This window comes from Brettanomyces bruxellensis, chromosome 6, assembly GCF_011074885.1.
Source record: "Brettanomyces bruxellensis chromosome 6, complete sequence".
NCBI classification, from domain to species: domain Eukaryota; kingdom Fungi; phylum Ascomycota; class Pichiomycetes; order Pichiales; family Pichiaceae; genus Brettanomyces; species Brettanomyces bruxellensis.
This window is the reverse complement of record NC_054687.1, coordinates 1,340,432-1,354,708: the sequence shown is the minus strand read 5'-3', so window position 1 is coordinate 1,354,708 and position 14,277 is coordinate 1,340,432. Positions and strand designations below refer to the sequence as shown.

The following is a 14,277-nucleotide window of genomic DNA, read 5'->3' as shown; positions in this document are numbered from 1 at the left end:
CTTTGATCTGTTACAGGTTAAGTGTGGAAATTTACGCTGCAGGCTGGGATTATTGTCGGATTCTATTAATTCATTTAGGGGCCGCTAAGTGAGACGAAATTCGGTATAGAGTGCAGTTGACACGGGATCTGGTCGCGTTTTATTTAATTAGAAGAGGTAGTTGACCATCATAGATCAGGATAAGGATACATCGAGGAATAAAGAGAGAAATAGCAGGAAAAAAAGCTGAAAAGTGAAAAGGTTGAAGTAAAAAAGTGAAGACTAAAGTGAAAATGACAGAGCTTCCAACCAAAGTAAGCAAGACAGTTGTGCCATACAAGAAGCACAAGACATGGGCAAGGACTTTTGAGTGCAGACCACAGTATTACTTCCAGCCAGAGACGATCGACGAGGTGATCTCGATCGTCAATACGGCGAGAAAGTCAAGAAGAGCAGTGATGACCGTTGGATCCGGTCACTCGCCCTCTGATTTGACGATGACGGGGGACTGGCTGGTGAATTTGGACAAGTTCAACGGCGTGGTGGCGGAGAACCCTTCGGCGGATGGGAAATACACGGATCTGACGGTGGAGGCAGGCATGAGACTATACGAGTTGGAGGCATTGCTTGCAAAGAAGAATCTTGCCCTGCAGAACTTGGGATCGATCAGCGAGCAGTCGGTTGCCGGGGTGATTTCCACGGGAACGCACGGCTCATCGCCATACCATGGGCTGATCAGTCAGCAGGTTGTGGACATCACAATTGTGGATGGAATGGGGAAGTTGGTGAAATGCTCGCAGAAGATAAAGCCCGGGCTCTTCCGGGCGGCGTTACTCTCATTGGGAAAGATCGGGCTCATCAGCTATGTGACTGTGAGGGCAGTGCCTGCGTTTAGGATCCGGTCGTGCCAGGAAGTGATCACTTACGAGACGCTTTTGGACCAATTCGAGAAAATATGGACCAGTGACGAGTACGTGAGAGTCTGGTGGTTCCCGTACACGGAGAGGTGCGTTCTCTGGCGGGCATCGAAGACGCTTGACGCGGTCAGCCGGCCCCGGAAGTCCTGGTACGGCACCACGATGGGCAGATTGTTCTACGAGTCCTTGTTGTGGGTCTCCGTGCACATTTTCCCCAGACTCACGCCATACGTGGAGCGGTTCGTGTTTGCCAGGCAGTACGGCACAGACGAGACGTACGGACACGGAGATGTGGCCGTTCAGGACTCTGTTGAAGGTCTCAACATGGACTGCTTGTTCTCGCAGTACGTGGATGAATGGTCTGCTCCCTTGACCAACGGACCGGAAATCATCCGGTCGTTGAAGAAATCCATCGACCAGGGAAGAAAGACGGGTGATTTCTTCGTGCATTCGCCGGTTGAGGTGCGTTGCTCGAACACAACATGTCCAAATTCGGCCGAGCCGCAGGATTTGACCACCCGTACACCAACGTCCTTTGGCCCCGTGTTTGGAAACCAGGTCAGACCGTACCTGGACAACGCACCGAGGTTGAAGTGGGCCCCACAGGACAAAGTCACCAACGGCCAGCTCACGCTTTACATTAATGCCACGATGTACAGGCCGTTCCGCAGCAGGGCACCGATCAGAAAATGGTTTACTGTCTTCGAGGAGACCTTAGATGCTGCCGGGGGAAAGCCTCACTGGGCCAAGAACTTCATCGGGTCGTCTGATGCCAAGGAAGCCGCGGAAACCAGGGCAAAAGCCGCCGGAAGCAGGCTGAGAGACGACTCCATGGTTGGATTCAAGAGCAAGATGGATGAATGGTACGGGGATGATCTCCGGAGCTTCCAGCGGGTCAGAAAGGAGGTCGATCCGTATGGAGTCTTCCTCAGTGGAATTCCTTGGGTCCGCAGAAATGGAATTGTCGAAGAAGAGGAAATCCAGAGTGTGGAGAAATGGCGTGCCGAGGGGGATGCAAAGCACGAGGTGCAGCCTTGAATCTGTCGACACCATTGCAAGAGTTCGTGGCTACGTATGGAATTTAGATTTTCTTAGCTCCTGTAGATATATATCTGCAATGGAATGACCTTGTGACAGGCTGTAGGGTGTGTTTGTTGCACCTAGTGTATTCTTTCATCATTGCGTCTTTATCCAACCATTTCCTTATTGGAACTTTATTAAGTTCATCATTTTCTTATTGGAACTTTATTAAGTTCATCATTTTCTTATTGGAACTTTGTCTAAGTTCATCATTTCCCTCATACATATTTACCATCTTCCCCATACATATTTACACAAGTTTACTATTTCCTCATACATATTTACCATCTTTCTCATACATATTTACCCAAGTTCACCATCCTCCTCATACATATTATCTAAGTTAATTTATCCAATTCAACCCTCCAACTTGCCTCGCTATGCACTGGCTGCTGACACGCGATCGCGAATAATGTACCGCGTCCTACCTAAATTTTATTTTCAATATTCAATATTCACTTTTCATTATTTGGATTATTTTTTCTTCGCTACTTTTTGTTTGTTTACTTCTCGAATCTCACCTGGCCATCCACAGCTTACCTGCTTAGAGCCACCTTCAATTAGACAGCCTAATACTTTCTTTCCCATATTCGTTATTTGTATTTATTTTATCCAACTTCTGCTTTTACCTAGCCAAATGTTCAAGGCAGCAGCGGGCTCACCGTTTTCAGCTCTTGACAAATCATCAAAATCCAAGAAGAAAGACCAAAAGCAATCAACACTATCGTCATTCTTAGGCTCGTCACAAAAAAGTCAATCACAGCCGTTTTTCTCGCTTCGGAAGGTGCCAGCTTTACGCCGTGCCAGCAGTGATGGGGCAGCTTTGTTTGGCAATACACATCGGAAGAGATCTCACGAAAAGCCTACCAAAGGAACCAGCATTCAGAACAGTATCGAGATAACAGACGAGGAAAGCCATTCTGACAAAAGTGAGGATTCGGCAATAGTGGCGGCCTTGAAGAGTCAAAGCCAGAGCACAAGAAATATACTCTTGACAAGGAGTTTTTCTGGGTTTAAGGACGGCAGAATGTCCAAATCGCAGCCTGTAAACCTGGAGGAGCAGGAAAGGAAGCGTGCAAGGTTGAATTTCAAGCATTCCAAGCCGCTCGTGCATCATCTATCGTTCAGGGAAGTTGGCAGGGCCAGATTCCCCGATTCTGGTGTGAGGCTTTCCGATTCGAACGCGATTAGAGGTGAAAAGCGCGTTTTAGAGCATGTAGAGGGGAAGGAGACTGAAATGGGCTCAAGTGGTACTGATTCGGACTTGGAGATAACAGGGATGGTGACAAGGAGTGTGGAAGGTAAAGATCCATTGCAGAGGGAAGGGATCAACACGAAAAGTACATTGCATAAAAGCAGCAGTAGCTCAAATGGCATTTCAGGCATATCGAGCACAACTCATAAGCATGTGCATAATTTGTACGGCAGCTCGCATCACGGGCATAGGCATGCACACACGTCTGAAATGAGAGATGGAGATGGACATGTTCGTGTTTCCAAGTACCACATACCGTCCTCAAAGCGAAGACCACTCCCATGGGTCGTTTCCGGCACACTAGGCAACCCGCGGCTACGTGAGAGATCTGCACAAGCTGTCAAGAGAGAGAGCAGCACGGGATCCAGGGGATTATCTTCTGAGCAGAGCGAGGTGCTCGATGCAGTGATGTTTGGGCACAAAAATGTGTTTTTCACGGGTTCTGCTGGTACAGGAAAGTCGTTTTTACTCAAGACGATGATTAGGAGGCTCAGAATGCGGTATGGGCCATCTGCGATCGGTGTCACCGCCTCAACTGGTCTCGCTGCCACTAATATAGGTGGAACGACGATCAATCGGTTTGCCGGCATAGGTTTGGGCCTAGAATCCAGCATTCGTCTTTGCAATCGGGTGAGGAAGTCGAGATCGGCGGCTGACCGCTGGAAAACAACCAAATACCTTGTTATGGACGAGGTGTCGATGATTGACGCGACGATGTTTACGAAATTAAACGATGTGGCTAAGATGGTGAGGGGGATAGACAAACCGTTTGGAGGAATCCAGTTGATTATCACGGGAGACTTCTTCCAGCTTCCGCCTGTGTCGAAGAGGAGCGGCTCTCACCGGGGTAAGGATGCCGATGGTGCCGATTTCTGCTTCAACTGCGATGCCTGGAGAGAGTGCATCGATGAGACTTTTTTGCTCACCAAGGTTTATCGGCAGAGTGGGGACTTAGAGTTGGCTGAGATGCTCGACTCGTTGCGTTTGGGCCGTCTCCCGCCGTATATCCGGCAGAAATTCAAGGCTCTCGAGAGACCGTTGAGGTATCCCGACGGAATACTTCCCACAGAATTGTATCCGACTCGAGATGAGGTCGAGCGGGCTAACAGAAGTAGACTCAACTCGCTTTCTGGAGAATCGATGACGTTCTTTGCCAAGGATTCCTACGGGCCCGAGTTTGCACCCGGGAGAGGAGGAAACGGGAAGCATCCCGGGTATTTAGAAAGCGTGTTGGACGCACTAATGTGTGCGAAAGTGCTCGAGTTGAAAGAAGGCGCGCAGGTGATGTACATAAAGAACGATATGGAGGACACAACAATTGTGAATGGCACAATAGGAAAGATTGTTGCCTTCACATCCTCGGACTTGTGGTCATACTTCTGCCTGCAATTTAAAGAGTACGAAAGACTCGCATACCAGCCCCTGCTTACGTACGCATCCAGGTTTATCGGCAACCGGCAGGCCGATCTCGACCACACACTATATGAGGAGCTTATAGCCAGCAACCCGGCTGCTTTAGGCAAGGTGACCGTGCTACCAGCGTTGATAGCACGGGCCAAGAGACAGCAGAGAAGAGACTTACTTCCTTTGGCAAAATTTACTGTGAACACCTCCGAGGGCTACAGGCTGAAGTTGGTGGAGCCGATGGACTTTGCAAGTGAGTCGAATCCCAACTTAGTGCGTACCCAATTACCAATAATCCTTGCCTGGGCTCTCTCTATCCATAAGTCTCAGGGTCAGACTTTGAGCAGAGTAAAGGTTGATCTCACCCGGGTTTTCGAGAAGGGACAGGTGTATGTTGCCTTGAGTAGGTGCACTAGTACGAGTGGGCTTGAGATCGTAAACTTTGATGAGCGTAAGGTGGCTGTTCGCAAGGATGTTGTCAGATTCTACGCTAAGTTAAAGAAAAACAAGTTCAGGAAGAAGGAGCAGGAGGAGAAGCTGGCAAGGACCAAATAGGGAAAAGACAGCGAGGGGCATTCTGCCCGGGAGGCTACTTAATAGATAATCTAGAAATTTCACGCAAAATTTGGACTACACTTCGAAATGTTACTGCTTAATGTAGAGTAAGGTAAAAAGCGTACAAGCAAAATCGAGGTGGAAAATATAGAATGAAAAATATAGAATGAAAAATATGGAAAAACGTCGCGATAAATAAATAAATATTGCATTGCATAGTTTTATAATATGCCCGCGGATATTTATTTGGTGGGGTCAGGCGCGATGATTATCTGCATTACCAGATATTAGGAAACAGGTGCCATTACTCAGTTTGACCACTTTTGCTGGTATTCAAAGTCACCCAAATACAGCGATGTGGATCTTGGAGTACCCGAATAACGATTTCCCTGACGATAAGAGGAAAACTTCGCATCTTCTCGTTGAATCAACTCCCTATGTAATAGGACGATCTGTACACGCTCAGTTTCACACCGATAAAAAGAGAATATCGAAGATCCAGTTTGTCATCTCCTTTGACAATCACTCCTTAATCGTTGACAACCGAGGTAAGGGAAAGTTCAATCTTAACGGCGAATATATTCCCAACGGAAAATGCTTCAAGTTTCAGCCCAAGATCAAAGCTGTCAGAAATCTACAGTTTTCTTTCCGGCCGGAGCCCTTTGAATTCATCATCAGATATGAGCCATTCGTAATAAACGACGATCAATGCGTTCAGAAATTGAAGGCACAGGGGTATCCAGCCGAGTGCTCTGTCGATTCTTTGAAGATATCGCACTATTTGGTATCATCAAGTAGCACATTCAAGGATCTAGCAGAGATATGCAAAAGTAGAGACGATCCGCTCATATTTATTACACAACGATTTATAGATGCTCTGATATTGCACGCAAAGGATATTTGGGCTGATTTTGTCACGTGGTGGCCACGTGAAAAAGTACTGGACATATATTGTTTTGAAGACGATGTGACAGAAACGTTTGCTGGAGTTTCAAATTTACACTTCATTCGTATTGAACGTGGAAAAGTTGCAGACTTGCCGAAGAATGCACTTTTATGGTGTAAATCAGTTATGATTGGTGGAAAAACATTTCAGGGGCTGGCTGTTAATGAAAACAGCATAGTTTTGGACAGTATTAAATGGAATGCTGGACAGTTTGATGATGCCGATACTGTGAAACAACCAGCAAGGACCATCTCAGTAGACACGAAAAAAAGCAAGAGAAGGAAATTGGATACTCATTTAACCTTTTCAAATCTTCCTACCATGGCCAACTTTGGGGGAGATGATGACTTCGAGGTGATAAAAACTCAAGAGTCACAACATATTGAGACGGAGGCTCCCAAGACATTTATAGAGGATAGCCAGTCAGAAGAGGATAAAAACAAAGATGAAGAGAACAACAATGCAGAAAAAGACTTGCAACCGAAGAAAACAGAATATCTAGAAGTGGACATGGACCAATTTGCCAGCTCGAAAGATGTAAGTGGGCTAGATTTGACAGATAACAACAAGAAAACGATAAATGACAATAGTCAAGATGACAGCGACAGTCTATTGAGGGTGTTTCAGAAAGCGAAAGCAACCAAGGTGGAGCAGGCAAAGAAAGATAATGAGCTTCTGGATTCATTGGATAAAACAGACCCGTTATTGGCGAAAGTGAGAAAGATCAAGCTGACCGAATTTAAAGGACCAACTGGTCCTAAAAGGTACAACAGTGCGATACATGGACTGTTTGGCAACTCTAGATGGAGTAACAGAATAGACTACTCGAAGTTCCGGAAGATAAGCTTTACTGAGAGCAATCCAATTACCGATAGCACGGTCAAAGGTATAAGAATGAAGAAAGCCAGCTATAATTCGGATGGACTTGTTAATGGTGGGCAAGTCACAAACAGAGGGCAGGACGAGATGATGGATTTCAACTCTGGAATAAAGGAGCTAGATAAAGAATTCCAATCTCAGACTCGAAAAAGATCATCAGTGATAAATCGTTGGAGTAAGAGGAGAGCCACGAAAGCCAGGCCAAGCAATTTGTTTGTAGTAGATGATGAATCAGATGAAGATGTGGTGGATGATAGGGAAGAACCTGCATTCTTTAGCCGGACGTCCACCCAGAGGAAAAATGCTGACTTTCGAGGTCGAATTGATGACAGGCAGCACAATTTGGACCTAACTATGGATGAAGACTTCGAGGATGAAAATAATAATGCCGGCAAGGCTAATGAAGAAGAGGATGATGAGGATGACATTCCAACATTCAGAAGAAGGTCAGAGAAATGATCAGCATGCAGAATGATCCGGAATACATAGCATACTTTTCTAATAATTTATAATACAGGATCTACTGGAAATTTCCACATGCATTAAGCTATATCTATTGTAAAAATGCGAAAAACAAATCACTTCTTTCTCTGATTCTTCCACTTGTAGGTGGACTTCCCGTCTGAATTTGGGATCTTCTTTACATTTCCTCCATTCATCAACTGTTTCTGCATGTCTAATCTGCTGTTAATACCCTGAAGCTTCTTCTTTCTTTGCATCCTCTCTTTTATCCTAGTCAAGCGTTTTAACTTCTCAACATCTTTCACCGCCTTGTCATATCCTTCAGCATCATCGATTTTGCCTACTATAGGCAATGGATTCAACTTTCCATCTTCTGATTTTCCGCTAAGCTGTCGAAGTCGAAGTCTATTCTCCCTGTTGTATAATAATGAAGCATCGGTATCGAAATATTTCACCGGATCAAATGTTTCAAGCTCATCTCTCGATGAAACAAACACTGTGTGCTTTCCAGAGCTCTTGAACGTACTGCTGTCTTTCAACTCCTTTTCTATCTTCTTTGCCTCTCTCTGTGCTATAGTTGTTAAATATCCTGTATCCTGTGTTTTAAGAAGCATCACTTCATCGTTTGTGAGTGATTCCTGATCCCTATCAGATATTAGGATACCACGTGCATCCGTATGATTTCTCGTCATAGCATGATAATACTCGTCCTCATTGTAGGACTTGGCTTTATTCTTTAAGATTTTGAGCTGTGCTTGTTTCTTGTGAAAATCTGCTGCTCTAAGTCTGTAATCTTTCTTTTTTTCCAACAATCCCAAACGCTTTCTCCTCTGGGGTTGAGATCTCTCTCTATGCTGCTTTTTCTGAACATCGTGGACAAATCCTGCCATTTTGGATATACTTTTCACTGTTGATCGGGATATATGGTCTTTTAGGTTGTCTTCAAGTAAAGCACGCTTGATAAGTGAAGAAGCTGAAAAATTTTGGAGCTTTTTATTTTTTATTTTTTTTTTTTATCTCACTACTGATATCAAACGCTCAACTTTTATTTGCGTACAGTCTGTTCTGTGTTATGCATCGTTTCCTAACTGCATATTGTTTTGTTTAACCAATCGTTATTCACTATTTTATGAAGATATCTGGATCACGAGATTCAAATGGATAGCATTATATGGGTGGAAAGGACAAGGGTGCGAGATCTCGGAATAAAAATAACCCCCAACATCTTGGAAGCACTATTACTCTCGGTTATTGCAGGTCGTCATTTATCAGTAGTTACAAACAATGTTCAAGCAACGGAAGAAAGTATTGAGAGTCTTTTTGTTGATGGCTGGGGATTTGCTAAAGGCGATGAATTCGTTATTGTAACGCTAAATTTCAAATCGATATTTGATCCTACAACAATTTTCGGATTACCTGAGTTGGCAAGCGGCAACACAATGAAATTGGAACCTAGAATATTGATTCTAGAGGGATTGGAGAACACATCAAAGAAATTTCAGCGTGATTTGGACGATTATATTAATGATGTGGCGAGATTATCGAACAATGACAACATATTTACGCTCATTATATTAGGCAAAACCACACTTAATTCCTCAATAGATGAAGTATTGCTGGATGACATATGGATTGAACAGACACATGAGTGTAGGATCGAACTGCATGGAGTGGAGTCAGACAATTCGATGGATAAGAATTTGCAATCTGCGCAATTCATTGACTTAGTGATAAAAGCAAGAAAAGACTCACAGCGTGTAGTTTTGGTCAGAGAGATCAAAACATACATTTACGATATTGTGATCTTTGTTCGCACAAACAGGTTTGTTGTTGGTGGGCTCCCAACTTTTGTGTTGGGTGAATTTAAGCACTTTGTTGCTATATATGCCGTTCTTCACGGATATGAATATGTTGTGCCTGAGATGGTAAGACAAGCGGCATATTCACTTTTACCGATACGAATACATATGCTCGAAGATCCCCGGAAAGAGCCATCCATACAATACGGGAGTGATCCGGCATTAGTTAGCCAGATCCTTGATAAAGTAGACATTCCGATTATTATCGACGAGGTGATGGAGAAGATTCAGCCTCCAATATAAAGAGGCACGATTTAGACTTCTTTTTTTGGCTATCTGGAATAGTCGATGTGTTCGTATAGATAAAATAGAACGAATTAGAATGAGGTGAAGTAATGCAGAAAGTAGGAAGGGGTAAGTAGGAAGGGGTAAGAAGGAAGAGTTAAGTAAAAAGAGGTTAAGAAGAGGTTAAGTAAGAAGTTAAGTAAGAAGAACTGAAGAAGTCAAGTAGGATTGGTCAAGTTGTAGAATACATGCTTTGAATAATTATATTATTACAAAAGTCTTTTTTGTCATTTCTCCCGCCCTATTTGAAGACAACATCCCAGAACTTCAAGCAGGCATCGGCACCAACACTAACAGCGCGATTTGGTCCTATCCACTCGACACCACTAACACCCTCTTTATGCGTATTCATAGCCTTGACATTTCTCACCGGCTTGGAAACTGAGTACACGATCAAATTAGTATCCAAGGACGAGGCGATGACGTGATCATTGTCCTCATTCCAGGATATAGACGTGATTCTGGAGGTGTGAAATGCCCACCTGGAGGTCACGAGCTCACCAGATGAAAGATTATAGCAGAAGATCTTTCCGTTCGAATCTCCAACAGCAAGGAAATTCTCGTCGGGCGATATTTTCGCAAAAGAAGGCTTGCCTCTCATAGGCTTCAAGTCCTTACCAGATGCAGGCTTAAGGTTTTTGTCGTACACGTGAGACTTGAATGTTGCAGAGTCCGAAACCACAACATAGCTCTTCGAGATGGCAACAGCACTTGGAGTAAAAGCTAGCTTTAGCTCGCATACGATTTTTCCATCCGAGCTGTAAACGGCAACCTTGGACTCTGTAATAACGGCAAAGAAACCCTCAGAGGCGGCAATCTGGATCGGCTGCTCCTCCAAGGAGGCGAGGCGAGAGACGTGCAGTGCCGACGCGTCGATTGACGCAACTGTATCGTCCCAAGCGGCCGAGACGAGTCTGTCCTTTGCAACCGGGCAGATACCGACAACCAAGTTGGTGTGGGCATCATCTCCCCGCACAAGCTTTCCCTGCTTGCCCTGCGAGTCCCATGCGAGGATCCGTCCGTCGTAACTGCCGGTGAATACCCGATCTGCAAGCACAGAGAGTGCGGTGATGGATTTTTGGTGTGCAAAGACGGTTTTCACGGCTGATTCGGAGGAATCGTCAAAGTAGTAGAGATCGCCCGAGAGGTTTAGCACTATGACATAGTCCTTGGTCCGGACAACACCGAGAAGTTGGTTTGCAGTGGTTTTACCACTCATTTTCCAGGTTTTCTCGGGCTTTTCCGGGGAGTCAACGGACCAAAGACGGACAGTAGAGTCGGCAGAACACGTGACAAACGACTTTTCGTCGCACCAATCGACCGCAAAGATGCCACCATCATGGGCGTTGCTGATCTGCCTTTCGAACTGCCCCGTTTTGCCCTCGTACAAGACGATGCTGCGGTCTGCACCGACAGAAACAACGTGGCCACCCGAAGGAGAGAATTTTACATCCCGGACGAAATTCGTGTGCTTACCGCGGACAGACTGGACAAACTTGAAAGGTGGGCCCTGGTAGAACACCAGGCCAGCATCGTCAGACACCGTGGCAGCCCGGTATGGCCGGCAGGGCCTGATGGCAACGGCATTGACCTGTGATGTGTGTCCAGAAATCTCGCCGACGGTATTTCCAGAATCGTACGTGAAGCAGTGGCCATATCTCTCCTTTCCGTCTCCAACGGCAATAATCCGCTTTGAGTCTGCATCCCAGGCAATTGCGTTTATGCGGCCGCTCAATATCGGGTACTCCCCTTTGAGAATCAGGTCGTCTGATGCACAATCCCAGACTCTCACAATTCCGCTTTCATCTCCAGAGGCCACATAGTAGCCGGAGGGCGAGAATGTCGCCACTGTGGTTGCAGCCTTGTGCCCTGTGTACTGCGTACACTTGGAAGGATCTTCCACGGAGCGGAGGAAGATGCTTTTACCACTCGCATATGTGATTCTGTTTGTTCTTGGGTCATAGGAGAGATGAACTGACAATCCTCGAGTGGTGGATGGATTGGCTGCAATTGTAGCTGTTTTCTCGAGCGACATACTCACAGAACTTCGTGAATGTGTTGATGACAGATGTGAAAATGTGCTCGAAGTGTAGTGATGGCTCGGAAGGATGCGAAGGGATAAAACTGTTGTGTATTATGCTGCTTATCGGTTGCGTACGTACTTTTTGGATACACGTATATTTTAGTTTTTCGTGCACCCCCTCGTTTTAATATTAATTTATTTCCTCATAATTCTGTTTATATCAAATTATCTTTTTTTTTTACCATGCTATCGCGACCATGCCTATTAACGCGCTCTCTAAGATCCAGAATTGTCCTCTGATACATACCATACACAGACCTATCCTACTTCTCACCTCCAATTCCCAACAACTGCTCGATAGAGGCAAGCTCTTTCGCAACTCCCGGACGTATTTTACCCACATTGATTTCCTCCTGTGCCGATTTCTCCTTGCTTTCTATCTTTTCCACCCCGTAGAGATTCTGCATGCGTTTGAGCAAGGATTCATGTCTTGATCCGATTCTAAAACAGCCTGGTCATACAAATCTGGAATGAACATATTCCGACCATTGATCTTGGTTGATTTTTCAAGGGACTCTCGCAATACGTCAAAAGCAGTCCTTGCATCGCCAGAAATAGGCTCCTTTTTGCTGTTCTCTGTTAAATCGTACAAGCTGCTCCTACCATTTGCATCCTCAAGAAAGTACCTATAAATGACTCTCACTACCTTCTGCATGAAATGAACCTTTGGCGAATTCTGCGAGAGGATTCTTCTTGTTACTTTGCTTATGCTTTTGTAAGTTGATTGTTTATCGATTCCCCTGTTCCAGGGGATGGGCAAAGTATCAAAATCATTAAACTCAACAAACCTGCTTTCATCCTTGAAGTCTTGTGGCTTATCGTCATTCAATCTATCAAGATCCAGCTTCTCTACAAACTGCTCCATGACATCAACCATCTCTTGGGTTGGAATGTCTCTTTGCATATCTGTTTCCTTAGCACTGCTAGACTTTGCTTGGGGATCTTTTTCCTGCTTGTACACTCTGCCCAGCTTGCCAAACGGGGCAAACCGCCTTTCGTCTTCAAAGAAAAGGTTTACCATCGTCAACCCATAATAATGCTCGGGTTGCATATCATCATCTATTTGCATATGCTGTCTTTTAACACCGCTTACTGCCTCTTCAGTCTTGATTTGGGACTTGGTCTGCTCAGTCAAAACAAACGATGGGATTAGTGCGGCAAGACTTACAGGTCTACCCGGTTTTTGCACCACTCTTGCAATAGCTATCGAATCTGTAACCATGAGAGCCTGCGAAAACATACAGAAAGCAGTCACATCTTTAGTGCTAGCACTCTTACCGGGGAAAAGCATCACACTCTCTCCTTTATAATACCATGGTGGAATGCTACCGCGCTCTGCAATCGATATTATATCAATTCCCGTATGAGTGAGAGTCTTGAATTGTCTTTGAATGGTACTTGTAGCAGGTATTATCGACATCCCGTACTTGTATCCGTTTTTTATCTGAATTTGGGTCACAAGTTTTTCCTTTGACGCATCCTCCGTACTATTTTCATTGTTTTCCTCCTCATACACGTAGTGATTCCTCACGTATTTGATGCGGGATATTTTATAATGCACCATTGAATCGTCATCATTGAAATTCTCATCGCTGGGGATCACTGCAATCTCCTTTGTCTGAAAGTAAGCCTCCTTCTTGGTTAAAGGATAGCCATCTGCCATAAAATAGAGAGAAGCTGAATCGGCAGCCTTGTCATACCCGGAAAGTAAACTTTTCAAAGAGTCAACTGAGGATGTGAGACTGCTAATCGTGTCTCGCATATCAATTGCATTAATATCGCAAAATAGCCTTATTTCTCCCCTAAATACAGGTGTTGGTGATACAAGTTTTGGTGGTTCCTTATTGACATCACGAATGAATGACTTTGCCGTTTCAAAAGATGCCATAAATGACCCGGATATCCTTCCATTTCCCCCATTTCTCATCCTAAGTGTGGGTATTAGTTTTTCAAGGCTTCTCATGTTATCCTCATATAAGGCATAAAATTCTCGATCCTCCTCCGATTTGACATGTGGAAAATATATCGCACCAATTAGTACATCGTAAGTCAAAGAAAGAGAACATATAGGCTCGATTAAACCATCCCACGAGTTCTCGGATAGCCAATTACTCACAATAAGAATGGAGTACTTCACAGATTTACGCTTCTTTTTTCCCTCAAGATCGGCAATGTGTTGAAGTGCAATTGCAATTGCTCGAGGAACATCTGCCTCGCTTCTTTCTACATCCTCGTGATTTATTTGAAGTCTTTCCTTCATTAGATGCTCCAACTTGTCCCAGCTGTAGAGTGTTGGATTCTCTAATACACAATTCTGCCATTGATCCGGGCTTCTGTCATTCATCGGGTTGCTTGTATTTTTGTCATGAACTGTAATCACGGATATGAAGTCTTTCTTTTTTCCTCGCACAAGTTTGCTGATGATAAGATCAAGCACATAATCAACAGAGTCCCGGAAGTCTTCTTTCATGGGGGGCGACTCATCAATTATGATATACGTGTATTCAGACATTTTCGGTTGCTTATGTTAGTTAATGATAATGAAAGAATGAATACTTGATGTTGATACGCGT

General features: G+C 44.6%; 6 protein-coding genes across 6 annotated transcripts; 3 read left to right on the top strand and 3 right to left on the bottom strand.

The window, feature by feature from the left end:
* Nucleotides 1-272: 272 nt before the first annotated feature.
* On the top strand, nucleotides 273-1,934 carry BRETT_004030 (uncharacterized protein; the record flags this gene model as incomplete). The annotated part of the gene is made up of 1 exon (XM_041282529.1): nucleotides 273-1,934. One exon carries the CDS (start codon nucleotides 273-275, stop codon nucleotides 1,932-1,934), a length of 1,662 nt encoding a protein of 553 aa, XP_041136368.1.
* Nucleotides 1,935-5,545: 3,611 nt separating this feature from the next.
* BRETT_004029 (uncharacterized protein) lies at nucleotides 5,546-7,474 on the top strand (the record flags this gene model as incomplete). Its single annotated transcript, XM_041282528.1, has 1 exon — nucleotides 5,546-7,474. One exon carries the CDS (start codon nucleotides 5,546-5,548, stop codon nucleotides 7,472-7,474), a length of 1,929 nt encoding a protein of 642 aa, XP_041136367.1.
* A 119-nt stretch (nucleotides 7,475-7,593) lies between these two features.
* BRETT_004028 (uncharacterized protein) lies at nucleotides 7,594-8,367 on the bottom strand (the record flags this gene model as incomplete). The annotated part of the gene is made up of 1 exon (XM_041282527.1): nucleotides 7,594-8,367. One exon carries the CDS (start codon nucleotides 8,365-8,367, stop codon nucleotides 7,594-7,596), a length of 774 nt encoding a protein of 257 aa, XP_041136366.1.
* A 267-nt stretch (nucleotides 8,368-8,634) lies between these two features.
* BRETT_004027 (uncharacterized protein) lies at nucleotides 8,635-9,579 on the top strand (the record flags this gene model as incomplete). The annotated part of the gene is made up of 1 exon (XM_041282526.1): nucleotides 8,635-9,579. The coding sequence occupies one exon, from the start codon at nucleotides 8,635-8,637 to the stop codon at nucleotides 9,577-9,579; it is 945 nt and encodes a 314-aa protein (XP_041136365.1).
* Nucleotides 9,580-9,862: 283 nt separating this feature from the next.
* On the bottom strand, nucleotides 9,863-11,656 carry BRETT_004026 (uncharacterized protein; the record flags this gene model as incomplete). The annotated part of the gene is made up of 1 exon (XM_041282525.1): nucleotides 9,863-11,656. One exon carries the CDS (start codon nucleotides 11,654-11,656, stop codon nucleotides 9,863-9,865), a length of 1,794 nt encoding a protein of 597 aa, XP_041136364.1.
* A 311-nt stretch (nucleotides 11,657-11,967) lies between these two features.
* Nucleotides 11,968-14,216, bottom strand: BRETT_004025 (uncharacterized protein; the record flags this gene model as incomplete). The annotated part of the gene is made up of 2 exons (XM_041282524.1): nucleotides 11,968-12,105; nucleotides 12,153-14,216. 2 exons carry the CDS (start codon nucleotides 14,214-14,216, stop codon nucleotides 11,968-11,970), a joined length of 2,202 nt encoding a protein of 733 aa, XP_041136363.1.
* Nucleotides 14,217-14,277: the final 61 nt, after the last annotated feature.